The sequence below is a fragment of the Rosa rugosa genome, chromosome 4, assembly GCF_958449725.1.
Source record: "Rosa rugosa chromosome 4, drRosRugo1.1, whole genome shotgun sequence".
In the NCBI taxonomy this organism is placed as follows: Eukaryota; Viridiplantae; Streptophyta; class Magnoliopsida; order Rosales; family Rosaceae; genus Rosa; species Rosa rugosa.
In genome coordinates, this window is record NC_084823.1 from 1,001,127 (window position 1) to 1,017,355 (window position 16,229).

Sequence of the window (16,229 nt, forward strand, 5' to 3'; positions counted from 1 at the left end):
TATGTAACCTATTGTATCGGCATATGAGACCCAGTTGACTGTGCATGCTTCCACGCGTGCAATCTAAGTTCCTGATTACTCTATTTTTGCAGCTCACAAGAGATATGTTTGATGTAAAATGAATTCTACTTACTTACCTACTGGAGTTAATTCATGTAACTGGGGTTAATAATTCAATTAATCATAATGTGATTGTTGCTTGACGCAGGAGTTCTGTAGATTCATGAAAGAACATGGATGGTTGGATGGAAAGGTTGACGCTTTGAAGTATCTTGTTTCACACTTCCAACTTTACTGGTAGTAGGGTTAATATTAGATGTCATGTGGTAACTTATCGTTTGGAGCTTTTGTTAAATGATGGTATAGCTTAAGGCCGTCATATTGCGTGAAATTAGATATGTATATGCTAATGCTCCTTGGATGCTGGAGTTTATGTTCTGCAACTTAGTTCTCTTGTAGCCAGTGATTCATTGGTCGTTATATCGTTCCAGGAATCCATTTGGCTGAGCCTGCTTTTAGTTATGGCCTCTAACCTTATGCATATGTGCAATATTTATATCATTTGCAGTCCTTCTGCCTTTTGTTGTATTCCCTTTGTTCAATAACAGATGTAGCTCTGCTACTTATAGAGTCAGGACCCTCATAATACTCCTATATGTTCACAGTTAATTAATGTTTTTTATTCATGTGACTTGGCTATTAACTTGTGACTTGGCTATTAACTTGTGACTTGGCTACTGACAGTTACTTGGTTAGTGACATGGTCAGTTACTTACTTGGTTAGTGACATATGATTAACAGTCACTTGGCTATTAACATGTGACTTAGCTTCTGACAGTTACTTGGTTAGTGACATTGTCAGTTACTTACTTGGTTAGTGACATGGTTAGTTTCTTAGTTAGTGACATGTGATTAACAGTGACTTGGCTATTAACTTGTGACTTGGCTACTGACAGTTACTTGGTTAGTGACATGGTCAGTTACTTAATTAGTGACATGGTCAGTTACTTAATTAGTGACATGTGATTAACAGTGACTTGGCTATTAACATGTGACTTGGCTTCTGACAGTTACTTGGTTAGTGACATTGTCAGTTTCTTACTTGGTTAGTGACATGGTCAGTTACTTAGTTAGTGACATGTTATTTTGCAAGTTACTTGCCAATTTCAGTGACATGGTCAGTGACTTGATCAACATTGGACATGGCCACTGACTTAGCCAGTGACTTAGGCAATGACATGCAATATGACAGTGACTTGGTTAGTGATCGACTTGACAGTTACTTGGTCAGTGACAGTTACTTTGCAATATGACATGCAAACTGTAACCTGACCAGTAACTTGGCCAATGGCATAATCAGTGTCTTAAGGTTAACAGTGACCTGGCCAATAACCTTACAAACTAAGGACCTGGCCTAGCCAATGACGTGTATAACAGTGACTTGACAGTTACTTGGTCAGTGACTTGATAGTGACTTGGTCAGTGACTTGACAGTTACTTGGTCAGTGACATGTGTATAACCTTACAAACTGTAACCTGACCAGTAACTTGGCCAATGACATAATCAGTGCCTTGGGGTTAACAGTGACCTGGCCAATAACCTTACAAACTAAGGACCTGGCCTAACCAATGACGTGTATAACAGTGACTTGGTCAGTGACTTGACAGTGACTTGGTCCGTGACTTGACAATTACTTGGTCAGTGACATGTGTATAACCTTACAAACTGTAACCTGACCAGTAACTTGGCCAATGACATAACCAGTGCCTTGAGGTTAACAGTGACCTGACCAGTAACCTCACAAACTAGGGACCTGGCCTGACTAATAACTACACTGGCCGGTGACATGACCAGTGACATACAATGTGACTTGGCCACTGACATGTGTATAACAATGACTTGTGGTAGTATTACAACACAACTAATCAAGAATTAATACAACAACAAAATACTTCACACTCACTACAAAGACGAACTAAGGCACCAATCTGGTGTTTGGATTATGAATTGGAAAGGAGAAGATACTCTATAATTACACGTGTTTGAATCTTAATATTTTTTATAATAAATTTCAATGAAACAATGAATGATAAGAAGTCCCCAATTTCCATTTCAACGATCCTTGATTATATGATTGGGGTCAGTATCTCATGTTGTTCTTGTTTGCTACTAACTCTTTTGCCCTCCTTGCTCGTCCATTACGCTCATAAACTCCTCTACTGCTTAAACTGCAATCAAATCATCCCACATTATTAGAAAGGAAGTCACCTAAAGCACAATAAGAAAAAAAACTCATTTGAACATAGAAGCCATGTTATCTTTTGTCCGATACTCATATATATATATATATATATATATATAATCAAATGTTCTACATACTTAAGCCAAGTACATATCAGCCCAGATTTCCTTTGTTTTCGTGATGTCAGATTTCTAGGGCTACTGGTTATGTTTAGAAAGGGAAATGAAACATGCAAAACAAATAAATCTTCCAAACATGTTAGAATGGCTGTATATGAGGCAACTGCCTCAAGTCCCTAGAAATGGTTCAGTTGAAAACCAATTGACAAATGATTCACTTATGGTCATCTCCCACCTTCATCAGTCAGTCACTTACACTATAGTAACTCAAAAGAACCATGTGCACTACATGAATAACAACAACAATGGGAGGAGAAATTTCAAATCCGTAATGATTGCAAGTACAAGTGCAATACACACATTGTAAAGGTGAAATATAATAGAAGCATACTCCTTAGTCCTTACTGACAAATGACAATAGCATAAAACTCGAACTCAAATTCACTGACTATTGTTCTTCAATTCCTACTTTACTTGCGATGAACTTGTCATGTTTTTCATTGATTGACTAATTGTAAATCATGCTAGAGTTACAGTACAGACTCATATTTCTTCCTTCACTTGTGTTACAGTATTCAACAAAGTTTCCAACTGATGCCCATGAAAAGAAAATTCAAGCTTCAAAGCAATAAAGTGATATCATAATAATGAACCTAATTGATCATAATAACAGCATTTTCACACTGCATATCTCTACAAATAAAAGGACTAGTGCTCACCAATTACATACAGCTAAACTGTCCTAGATTCCTATAAAATTCGCGGCGGTATATATATATTGAAATCACTAATCATGCTACGCATATGAACTATTATCAATAAATTTATTCAACAATTCATCGAGAACCGAATGTCCTAAAATCTAAGAAAATCAATTTTTCATGATCAAACAACAAAATTCTTATAAAATTACATGAGACCCTAAGCGAATTAAAGAGTATCCACGGCAGCGATAAACGAGAAACCAGCAGTAATAGGATTAAAGTAGTAATACGGACTGGGATGAGATAAAAAAAGGGTGGCCTGGTCGACCTTGACGAAGTCGGCATCCCAGTTCTTGAGGTCATCGTTGCCGGAGGAGGAGGAGAGGTCAACTAGAAGAGGAAAGTGGAACCAGAAGCGAGTCTTGCTCGGTAATTTCTGCCTCCTTCAGTTTTTGAGCCACAACTTGTAATCAAAATTAAATCAGATATAGAAAATCAAAGATACAATCAAAATGAGAGTATCATATCCTCAAAGTAGCATTACCACAAATGAGAAATAATGCACTGCACCTCCAAAATTGAAAATGTAAATACAGGTGAAATGAGGAAGCTAAAAGATCAAATGTAAACCAAAAATGATCATTTTGTACTTAATATTCTGGTTAATTGTATGTGGTTCAAATTACAGGTTTATGAACTAAGATCATGAAGACTACCTTAACACTTGTGGTGTTCATTGCCTTTGTCTTGGTTTTTGCATCTCTATTAGCATGAAAATTAGTTGTGCAAGTTTGCTTTGCTACTGAAAACGGCAAAGTACAGCTTCGAAACGAAAGAATCAGAATGCCCAAAAACTAACACGATCAAACCAGTTTCCGGCAACAATTATTGTTCAAATTTTACTTCAACAATAAAACCTGGGCTTACCTTGATGGTGAGGTCGAGAGGGAGAGCCCTTGAGATGGAGTTGTGCTTGGAGGCTAGTCGTCTCGCCGAGCTCTTACCGGCCTCGAGGAGCACCGATCTCAACTGCAGAGCGCGATCAATGAGCTTGATCTGATCGGTGTCGGAGTCACAGGAGTCGAGGATCCACTCGAAGGAGAGATCGATGGTGAAGGGCGGCGAGTCGGAGAAGTCGAGGAAGGTCTCAAGGAGTCGCGGTCAAGGAGGTTGGGATGGTAAGGGTTTGTGGAGAGAGAGAGAGAGAGAGAGAGAGAGAGATTTTGGTAAAGGGTTGAATCTGAACGGATAACATATTAACGGAAGGGAGGGAGAGAGAGCCAGCGGTGGCAGTTTTTGTAATTAAGTTTAACTCTAGTGGTAGGTTGTTAATAGCTAACCTTAATTATCAGGAGGACATTTGTGGTGTCTGGATTATCATAAAGTACTTTAAAATGACCTCTTTTATCATTGTCCCATAAATTTATATCAAATTTAAAAAATTAAGATTAATTAAGAATTTTTCAAAAATTGAGAAGGGTCAATTTTATTTCATTCCATTAAGATTCATAGATAATTAAGACTAATTAAAGATTTTCTAAAAATTGAGAAGGGTCAATTGACCCTTCTCGCCCTAGGCTAGCTACGCCCTTGGCTATGCCCACGAGTATTGACTAGTTATTTTTGCTTAAATTCAGTGTAAGATGACTTATGTTGTGCCATGTAGAGCAACATGTGTTTTTCTTTAAAAAAAAAAAAATCTCTCAACGATGTGAGCAACGGTCACAATTTCAGTCAGTTAAGCTTGCTGGTTTGCTGAGGAAAAATACACTGCTACCATAATGAAGAGCTAGCAGATGCACAACATAACCATTGGAGTACAGTCTGATGTGCATAGATGCAGAGGGCTATTTGATAAGAGGAGCTATTTGCCTTACCAAATTCTTTAGTCTTGTCTTCTTAATATCTGTATCTGCAGATTCTGGCGAGGGAATTAACAATCATTGAGAAAGCAATCGTCTTCAAGCTCATTACTTGTCAATCATGAACAAATATCAGAGGGTAGACCAGGGTTGCGCCGGCCTACGACTCTCCGATGCCTAAGTCAGATAATTGTAAGAGTATTGATTGACAAAATAGGAGTAGGGAGAGAGTAGTTGCTTACCATAAATGAGAGAAGAAGCATGTATATATAGTGTAGTTTTAGGCTTGTCTCCTTTTTCTTTCTAGTGTGGGCTACAAAAATTGGTAATGTAAGGCCTGCCTGGTCTAATGACTGAGTACTTGTGGGGGTTTTTCTACTCAGTGCATAGCAAGTATCAACGATATCATTCGTAATACAAAAATAACTGAACCTTCAATCTTAAACGATTGTTTTGGGTATGCATACTGTAATAAAGCAGAAAACTTGTTATTTACATGTCATGAGGAATAAAAAGTTTTCTGTTTTCAATATTTAGAACAAGCCTATGTTACATTTGTTTTGAAGACCATCTCTCTTTCTCTCCATCTCTCAACGGAACTTCCAAGCTGAAAGCGAATGAATTGGGGTTCCCTTCCACCCAACAGTGAGACATTTTCCATTTTTATCAAGTGTTGTGCAACTGACCTTTTTAGCAATCTCATTAGCTTGATACAATGATGTGCTACTAAAGCTCATTTCCACCATTCTAAACCTCGCAAAGAAGGCCCTCCACACATCCATCTTCACACTTCGAGCAACCCTTTCACTCCCTTCAGCCGCCACTATGTTCCGGATTCCCTCTCGCAACAAGCCTTCCATGATCACCCTACCCTTCCCCTCTGTCATACAGGTTTCAACGCAATCGAAAAATGCACTATGGTAAAACAATGCATCAATGAAACGGTTCACAAACGATGGTGAGTTATGGTTAGCTTCCACTTCAATGACCACCATCAAAGAAGGGTTGATATTTCTCATCACCCTCATCAAGTTCTCCAAGCACCTAGGCCTTGGTATCATTGTCCTCAGTACTAATGGCGCGTACACAACCAAAGCTTGGTCATCTTCAATTTCATCGAATAAACGGTCATTAATGTCTTGCATGTCTGAAACAATAACTTCCTTAAATTGAAAGGGTAGGTTCAAGGACAATGCAACACTTGTCAACCTCTCCCCTGTCTCCTTTATATTCTGTTTGCCTCTAACTCCCACAGCAGTAATTGTAAGAAGCTCAACCGGGCATTCCTCACGTTCTGCTAGTGCTTCCATCAACCCTGTCCATTGCGTACCAAACCTGATTTCAAGATCAATTAAATGGATCCTACTCTCATTTGCAACATTTTCTATCATGGTTTGGATTGCCGCGAACTGCAGTACTGGATGGAAAGGGACTTCTTGGTGGCATGCGATGAATGCAAGGTTTGTCCCCAAACCATTTACATAATGAGACATTTCTTCATTTCCCTTAGATGTATAGAGTCCTGTTTCTTTTTCAATCCTCTCACGAAGTGCCTCGGCAAAGTAGCACACAACTTTCTGAACAGGAGTGCCTTTGAAGGATGCAAGCCATTCACACTGCAGAAGTAATCTGCTTGCTCTTTCAAATTGTTGGTACCCTACTTTCTCTGCTGCAGCTAAGAGTAAGTGAGCAAGTTCTACATCTTTCGTTTCTTCTTCGCAAAGACCTGAAAGTGCATAGCCAAAAGGGTGCATAGACATGTAAAAGTCTTCATACCCCTGACTAGAGAATTGCACAAACCTTGCTCCAGCAACCCTCATGACCTCTTCGATTGATAGTTTCTGTTTACCACTAACAACATAGCTGCTGTTTTGATCATCTTCTTTGCCTTTAACTATCTTGCTACTTCTTTGTCTTTCCCCCCTCAACTTCTTGAAGGCGCTTCCATAACTGTTTAGGAGCTCCAGTGTTGCTAGAGAAGATTGAGGAGGCGGCATTTTCTTGTTAGTTTCAACTATGTCTGAGCCTCCTATCTGGCTGTGTGTAAACAGAGCACCATCCTCAACTGGTTGTGTAACTTGTCCTGTGGGAAAGGTAAAATCAAAGCTGCTGAAATTCTCCAAATTTGAAGAACTTGACTTCGAATATTGTTGCTGTTCTTGGTGATGGTGGTGTTGGTGATCCTTCCCGGCCTTATTGGCATGATAAAAACCATGTTGAGAAGAAACAGTCTCGAAGTTGAAGTTATCCAAAATCAAAAAGTTTGGCTTGGATTGCTGTTGTTGCTGTTGGTTGTCAAGATCATGGTGTTGGTTTTGATCTTTGGACAAATGGGATACTACTACTCCTTTCTTGGCCTTGTTGTTGTCTAGGTAGAAACCATGTTCATCAGAAGGAGTATTCATTTCTCCCAACTGATCTTCTAGACCAAACAAATGGTCTCCCTTGCCAACATTGAACATTACTGTGTCTTCTTTGTCATAATCTTCAAGCTGGGGTGGACTCAAACCGCCTTGGATTTCAAAATCAAATGGTGTGAACGAGAAGAATGCATTTGCCATCTCAAAGATTATTCTGCAGATCAAAAACTATAGAAGCCAAATAATATACTACTTAAATGAATTGCTTTTTCGGATTAATATCCATGACTGTATATCTGCATCAACTTGTATATAAGATTGGTTGGTAACAATGATCAGTACCGGTATGGGTCAATTTAGGTACCATAGGTCCTTGAAAATTATTAGAAAAATGAGGCGAGGAATGCAACTAACGTTGTAACATCTCCGATAATGTCAACACAATATCCAGCCATGAAATGCCAAAGATTAATCTTTAAAAAGACCCTTTTACTCCTTCTAAGACAAAAAGACAAGGAAACGTCGATACCAATTAGCATATATAATGATAATATTCAACATGAAATTACAAAGTTAATCAATCAAACAAGATATGATTATGAATATTAAGATGGGTGATGTGACTGCCTTGTATGAGTCGAGTAAAGAAGACAAGCTCAGCAAAAAGACAGATAAAAGGATAGAAAGGAAAATACAAATTTGAGGCAGTAATCCACTAATCCATCGGTAACTCAGTTATTATCAGTTTCTTAATCATACAATTGCATGAACTTTGTGGTAAGATGAGGAATACCACAGTAGGAAAGTACAAAAATGAAGCAGTAATTAGTCCGTCCGGACACGGTTAATATTAGTAATTTAATCCTACAACTGTGCAGATATGTGGTAATAGAAGGAATATTACTTAAAGTGAAGCGGTAATTAGTACGTCTGTAACTCGCTTATTACCATCTGTGTACTTAACATTTTTAACCACATCCCTGAATGGATTTGCGGTAATAAAGAGGAATACACCATGGGGGAAGGAGTCCGAAGGACTGAATTGCTACCAGATTATCCACTTCCGTCTTATTCATTTATATCGACTGTAAACAGCAAAGCAGATTTTAACTTGTCGGTTAGTTTAGTTTTATACTACCTATGATTGATTATATAATTACAAAGGAAAGGTATAACTTTTTGGAGTATAAGAGTAACTCCAACAATTTCCTTATAATTTATGTATTATAGGGAAGCGAAAGTTAAAACCTTAGTATCTTTTTCTTCTCCAATTCCAACAGATTCCTTAATTTACAGTAATCCCTAAAATCTCCATAATTCTTCCTTAAAATTTTAGAGATTACTGTAAATTTAGAGAATTTAATTTTCTCTTTCCTCACTTTCTCTAAAATATGGATAGTTATGGGGAATCTGTTGGAGCAAAAGAGGCTCATTTTTTTCTAAAATAGTGAAAAAACAAAATATGAGGAATCTGTTGGAGTTGCTCTAAGGTAAAACAGGACAGAACTGCAAATGGAGAGAAGCTCAAAGGAGATTAAACTATTAAAGTTGTATGAGTTTTCATGGTGAAGGATAAGCTACATAGGTACATGATAAGGTACGGTGGTTGGTTGTTGGTGTTTGGTGGTTGGTGGTGTTACCATTTGAGATTATATGGGTCTTCTTTTTTGTCTTGGTGCTTTTGCCTCAAATTTTGATACTAGTGATAGTAGTCAGGTAATTCATCAACTTGCTTGGATTGGAGACTGGGGATTGGAGAGATTGATACATTCCTGGTGCTTGATTTTATTCATAGATCTTCTCCTGTTTCTTGGCAAGTTTGGTGGTTGGTGGTGTTACCTTTTGAGATTATATGGGTCTTCTTTTTTTTTTGGTGCTTTTGCCTCAAATTTTGATACTAGTGATAGTAGTTAGGTAATTCATCAACTTGCTTGGATTGGAGACTGGGGATTGGAGAGATTGATACATTCCTGGTGCTTGATTATATTCATAGCTCTTCTCCTGTTTCTTGGCAAGTTTGGTAGTTGGTGATTTTCAGATTATATGGGTCTTCTATATTTTTTTTTTGGTGCTTTTGCCTCAAATTTTGATACTAATGATAGTAGTTAGGTAATTCATCAACTTGCTTTGATTGGAGACTGGGGATTGGAGAGATTGATACATTCCTGGTGCTTGATTATATTCATAGATCTTCTCCTGTTTCTTGGCAACTTCGAATCTATTGATTTAATTGCGTATACCTGATTTCTTAATGACTTGTAAGTTCTGTTTGGACCCAAAATGAGCATTTTGGCTTGACAAGACACGTCTTGGAGAAATTGAGCCAATGTCAGTGGCTCAAGCTATATATTGTCGACAAGTTCGAAATATATATATATTTAGAGGCTAAATAAAGCCTACTATGGAATCATGAAAAGTCAACTATAGCACATTTTCCTACTTCGGTTAGGAGAAACCGAGCTAAACAAGGAAGGAGGGGTGGCAGACTAACCAAATGAATTCGAAATGAGCTGAAACTCTGCAGATCCATTCTAGACAGCCCAAGAATCATTTCTTATGAAGAGTGCCAGAGCTAGCTTTGAGTGGAAGGCCTTCAAATAATCAGTCCAATTTTCTGCAGAAGCAAAACTGGAAAACTGGACCTGTAAGAGGTCCAGCAGCATTTCCGGCCCAACCACATGGAAATAAATTCTGAAATTTTACCACAACAATCTACATTCATGGTGGATCATTTCATATGAAGAAGTCATGGTCAAAATCTGAATGCTTGGTGGAGATATAGCTGCAGCAAAATTGGTGCAGTAAGTGCTTAAACCTAACATTCCATTAGTGTTTAAGTGCTTGAACCTAACAATTCCATAAACTCATAAGTGCTCCATAAACTCATAAGTGCTCCATCATGATCCCATTAAGTGCTCCATTATGATTTGTTTAAATGCCAAATAGTGTTGCTTGGTAGCCTATAAATAGAGGCTACAACATAGAACAATTGACTCATTCATACATCAAAACATCTCTAAGATGATCTAAGTTCTCTCTAGAGAAAACCTCTCTAAGAGCAACTCCTTTCCTTCTCTTTCTCTTATCGGTGATCACACTCTAAGTCCTAGTCTCCTCAAGAGCTGAATATCAGTGCCACCAAACCCTCTGTCAACGTACTTCGGTCCTAGTCTCCTCAGGAGCCGATTGTAGTACCGCGACCACAACGGTTACGGAACTAGCCAAGCAAGGGTAACGCCCTCGCAACCCAGCGAAGCTAAAGTCACGCTTTAGCAAGTTCTCCCCACTTCCCGGTGATTTTCGCTCTGCTCGATCTACGACGTCGAGTATCGATTTGGTGACGCAGAAGATTAGCAAAAGTCCTCACCACGAGGCATAAAGAATCCCACGACGAGGTTGGTGCTCTCCTCGTCCACAGTCGTTTGAAAGAAGTCAGGTCAAGGGACACCCCCGACGACCGCACCCGACGGTGCTGGCACGCCCGCGCAGAAAAGAGACTGTTGACCAGCTGCAACAAAATTGGAGACATTTTGGCACGTCCAGTGGGACCACACTAGAGTCTTTTTGTATTCGCCATCATTGGGATGCCAGGGGAAAATCTTTACCAAAAGAAATTCCTAAAGTGACAAGATGGCCAATGTTGCCACCACTGGCAATATTGACATTGATGACGAGTTCATTGATGACGAGTTCGAACCACTCATCATTCCACCAGATGCTGGCCTGGACGAGAGGCTTCGCATCCTTACAGTGCATAGTGAAAATTATGGGAAGCATCTGGCAGCTTCGATCGCAAAAAGGAAACAACGAATTCGCGAGTTGGAGCAGCGAATGAATCAGAATGCTCAGAAAGCTAAAGAGCAGTCAGAGAAGCTTTTCTCGAGCAGAGACAAACAGACTGCCCAACCTGCCGCAAACATAACATCTGAGTTCACAACCTTGCGCAAGGAGGGTTCCATCTTGGCTACCCAAGTCGGTTCACAGCAAGGAGAATTGAAAAGTCAAGAATCTGCTCGCGAAGAGGTGGTTTCTGAGGTTGAATTGCTTACAGGTGGCGATAAACCTAAATGCTTTTCTGTTGAATCACAGCCTTACACAGAGGCTGTGCATGGAGAAGATGGTCAACAAAATTGTTCTTCTGACAATAAAATTGTCTCTGAACAAATACCTGATTTCTCCACTGACCCAGCCATATACGTGGCTACTGATCAGATACATGGGGGGCAAGATATTGCCCAGGTTCACCCCCTTGATAACCAAAAGCAGGTGCATAATCAATCTAATTATGATCTTGCTACTGGACGTCATGGCCATGCAAAGGGTCAAGAGCATGATCCACTTAATTATCAATCAAGGCATGGCCCACCTTACAATCATCAATTTTTCCTTGGCCATGCTACTGGACGTCATGATGAAGGTGGCCACAATCATGGCCAACTTAATTATCAATTAAGTTTTGGTCTAGAGAAGCCAATCTGTGGCTTTATTCATCAATTCAACTTGAATTTCTTCATCAGTGTTTCAAGGCCAAGCAGTGGCTTTGATATACATGGAGGATACATCTGCAACCCACCTTGCAAGAATGGCCAGAATAATTATTCTAGTGGCCAATTTTTACTTCGCGACTGCAAGTTTGAGTATCACCAGTACAAGTTAACTCTAGTTTACAATTATCAAGCTCCAAATTTCTTGCAAAAAGAATTTGTTTATGATACTATACAGCCCATAGAGGCATCTCAATACGATGCCTGGAAAGTGGACAGAGGCAAACAAATACTTGATATGCCTATTTTTGAAGAAGAGATCAATTCACCACTCTTTGGTGACTCTAAGTATGATCTCAACATGGAGCCAATCTATGATGAATATGATGATAATTACAATTTGATTATTGGTTCCAAGAATCATATGCAGGAGTACAAGTTCTTTGAGGCTCTTGATCATGAGAATTTTTACCAACAAGTGGTTAAATATAATGGCCAATCTGTGGCTTATTCTGAAAACATCATGTCCTATGACATGGTAGTTGGCGACAAAGCTGATCTTGGGACATCCTTATCTCCAAAATTGCAATTGAAGATCATGCTTCGCCAACCAACAAGGATACTTGGGGGGCAAGATTACCCCTCTCACGAGCCAAATTCCTCCAAATTCTTCAACGCTAAGTATCTTTGTTCTTTTCCTACAAGCTCTCACAGGAGGGATTTTTACCCTACAAATTTTGATACATCGGAGCTTGGAGTGAAGCATAGATGGCCTCCCCCGTGATCTTGTAGAGGCGGCAAATGGTGGAAACACACCACTATTAAGAAGTTGAGGTTGGTAAGGGGTTGTGAATCATAACGGAATAGGTGAAGTCTCTTTTGTTAATATTGGCCTAAACTCCTTATTGGTGCCTAGTTCAGGTCCCTTAAGGTTAAGGGCGGCTTTTATTAACACTTGTTGAACTGTCTTCACACTTATGACCTTTCTCATCTTAGTAATTATAGCCTATGTGAAATGGTGTCTAGAAAGGGGACAACGTTCATGACAGGTTTCTTGAATCCAGAAGTGCGTGCAAATGGGCCTAAACCACTAAGAGGGAGTAGCTCATGCCAAAATGGATTCTGCCTCTCTTGTTCGCCCTCCCCCACCTGGCCATTTCAGTAAGGTTGCCCAAAGGATTTGAAAGAAAATTTGTGTCTAGGCGACTATACTTGGGCCGCATGTCTAAACCTTGATTCACACTGTCTTATTGAATTCAGCTACTTATTTAAAAAAAAAAAAAAATAAAAAAAAAAAAAATATATATATATATATATATATAATTAGTGTGATCCAAAAAATTACGGAGGAGTCGTAGACAGTTTCTTCGCATAAGACATGGGGGACAATTCTAGTGTTCCTACACTCGCAAAGCCCATTCATGAAGGCTTGTTTTTGAGGCCCATAATCATTTCTTCGCTACGCCTAGCAACACTAGGGGGGCAACACTACACTATACTAAGCCGAGTCAGCGGCTCCAGAAAATTTTTACAATACTAAGCCGAATCAGCGGCTCCGGAAACTTTTTCCAGCTTTGCCCTCGCAGGAAAGGCTGAGCTCAAGGGAAATGTGAGAGCCACCACCGTGATCGCCACCTCCATCGGAAGTAGTCTTCATGTTGCCAAAGATGTCCTCACCATGCATGGGGAACAGAGGAAGGGTTCAATCTCCATGTTCATAGATCCATAACCACCATAGTTCCCCATCTGCCTGTTAACAGCAATCATCACACCAGCAGAAGAAGCAGAAGCAGGTGCAGATGAATTGGCAACATTGTCATCACCAACAAGCCCTGATCTTTGCATGGGCACATGAACATCCGAAGTGGACTTCTTCTTCTGCTTCTCCCGAGCCCTTTGGTTCACGAACCAAAAATAGACGTTCTTGAACTCGATCTCGCCGTACCATTTCAGCTGGAGATAGATCCTCTCAACCTGCTCTACAGTTGGGGACCTAACTCCCTTATTGTAGAAAAGCTCCTTGAGGATTCTTATCTGTTCTGTAGTGGGAGTCCACCTACTCCGCTTATAAAGCATGTTAGCACTACTCATGGCTGCTTTGTTGCTTCCTCCATCCTCGGTTGGTTGCTGGGTTTGTGGTTCCATTGGTGATGGGTTGAGAGAATGCAAGAATTGAAGAGTGATGATGATGAGTAATTAAGAAAGATTGCTGTTAGAAATATTCGAGTTGATGAAATGATTTCGGGATTGGAAATTTGGGTTTATAATGTGGAGGAAGATATAGGCATGCAAATATCCACCCTTGGATGGACGGTCAAAGAGGAGTCAAATCGATGTCAGTAAATCGAGATTAGTGATTCCAAATCTCGGAAAAAAGGGACTAGCAGCATGTGAGGAGCGGTTTTTGAGGAGTTAGCTATTATTAAAGGATTAATAGCATGTGGGGAAACCGAACGGTTTTCGAGGAGGTAACTTTTCTTTTCACGAGATTATTTTTCACGACTGTTGTTTTTCAACGAGTGATTAGTGCCTTAAATCTCGGAAAAGAAGAAATTATTGGCGCTAAGAGTTTTGAGTTGGGAGCCAGCAAGTGGATCCAAAAGATACATATTTTCTCAAAACCCTCACCGCGAGTCTCTTTTTGACGCGGAGCATATTTTAAAAAGTTCAAATTATTTTCAATATACAACTATAGAGGCCTATATTTGGGGCCTTGCGAGACACAATTATTGGCTTCTCACGAATATTTGGATATCAGGATAAGAAAATATTATTGTATTCATAAAGTGGCTTTGCGGCCAAAAGCAGTACATTCATTACAAAGCCAAAAGTGGCTAGAATACAAAACAAGTATCTTCGGATTATCTTCTGAATCTTTTCTCAAGTGGAAGAAGCTATGGAATCCAACGTCGGGTTGAGCCGCGCCCCTTTACATGGAAGCGGCAGAGGAATACAACATAGGCTTGGCCAACGCCATTATCCATGAGAAAGGGAGACTCCAGTGAAAGAAAATGGAGCCTCCAAGCCCCCTCAATTGGAAGCAGCTATGGAATCCAACGCCGGGTTGAGCCGCGCCATTATCTCCTGGAGGGGCAGAGAGTGAAGGAACCGAATATCAGCTTGAGTCTCTGCACCCCCTCTAGCCTTGGTAACCACCATTAGTTGGACGTGAAGTATAGGAACAGCCATTCAGTGGCTTGAACCCATTCCTTCAAAGAGTCCAGCCCTTCTCATCCCTCCAAGATTCTATCAAGAAGAGAAAGGGGGAGAAGGAGGTGAGAACCAAAGCCCCTTCCATCTGGAGGGCACAACACGGGCCGGGTCCAGAAGGAAGAAAACAGAGGAGGAAAGACGAACCTCAATTTGGCTTCCCTCCCTTCCCCGTTTCGCTCCGCGTATGGGATTTTCTCAAAAAATGATCTTACATGACCGGAGATCCCACACTTGGAGCCCCCTCGTGTTTCTAAACCAATCTAAAGCCTGGCATTTTTGTTGCAGAACTCCAGAAGGACGAAACAAGGGGTTGCCTAAGATTACGCCATGAGGCCTAACCCAGGCTTAAGATTACGCCATAAAGCCTAAAATTTAGAGGCTAAAGGTCATTTCATGAGGGGAAGATTTGTGAAGAAGGAGAAAAAGAAGCAAGGATTGAAAGGCCATTTCTCGAATATTTCAGAAAAGTTGTTGTGAGTATTCCCTTCCTGAAATACAACTATTTATAGGGACTTCAGGCAAATCCCCACCCTTGGATAAAGCTCAATTTCAAAACCGATGTCAGTAAATCGAGATTAGTGATTCCAAATCTCGGGAAAAAAGGGATTAATAGCATGTGGGGAAACCGAACGGTTTTCGAGGAGGTAACTGTTCTATTCACGAGATTATTTTTTCACGACCGTTGTTTTTCAACGAGTGATTAATGCCTAAAATCTCGGAAAAGAAGGGATTATTGACGTGTAAGGAGACCGAACAGTTTTCGAGGGGGCCTACAGAGATTGGCCCGCAAAGCTCAATTTCAAGCAAAGTTCCTCCACGCGGAGTTTCGCCGCAATAGCACTTGCTTCGGCCTGAGTGGCCCGTTCTCTGAGATGGGCCAGGTTGCGGCCCATTTCTTCAGAAGCAGCCAGAGGTTCATCGAGTTGGGCTTCTTCTGTAGCAATCGCGTTTTCAACAAAGGCTAAACCGGTATGGAGGTCCTCGATCCGAAGTTTGAAGTCGGACCTTTGGATTTGTAATTCCCGCAGGCGGATGGTTCGCTCATTTAAAATACCGCGAGAGATGTCCATTTCTCGAGAGAGGCTATTCAAAGCCTCTCGAGTGTCGTGAGCCTGGGCGTTCGCGGCCGGTTGACGTTGGCGGGCCTCATCAAGTTCATTCAGCAGATCGTCAATGGCACTAAATTGCTGTAGGGTCAATGCCTTCTCCTGGCAAAGATACCTTAGGGATTCCAAGACTCGCGG

The 16,229-nt window shown here is 40.4% G+C and overlaps 1 protein-coding gene across 1 annotated transcript; it reads right to left on the minus strand.

Annotated features, from left to right (window-relative positions):
- Positions 1–5,302: 5,302 nt before the first annotated feature.
- On the minus strand, positions 5,303–7,673 carry LOC133746521 (DELLA protein RGL1-like). The gene has a single exon (XM_062174691.1). The coding sequence runs from the start codon at positions 7,487–7,489 to the stop codon at positions 5,519–5,521; it is 1,971 nt and encodes a 656-aa protein (XP_062030675.1). The 5' UTR covers positions 7,490–7,673; the 3' UTR covers positions 5,303–5,518.
- Between the last annotated feature and the right edge of the window lie 8,556 nt (positions 7,674–16,229).

What these genes read in the sequence shown, in the direction of transcription:
- LOC133746521 (XM_062174691.1), bottom strand. Translation starts at nt 7,489, where the DNA reads ATGGCAAATGCATTCTTCTCGTTCACACCATTTGATTTTGAAATCCAA.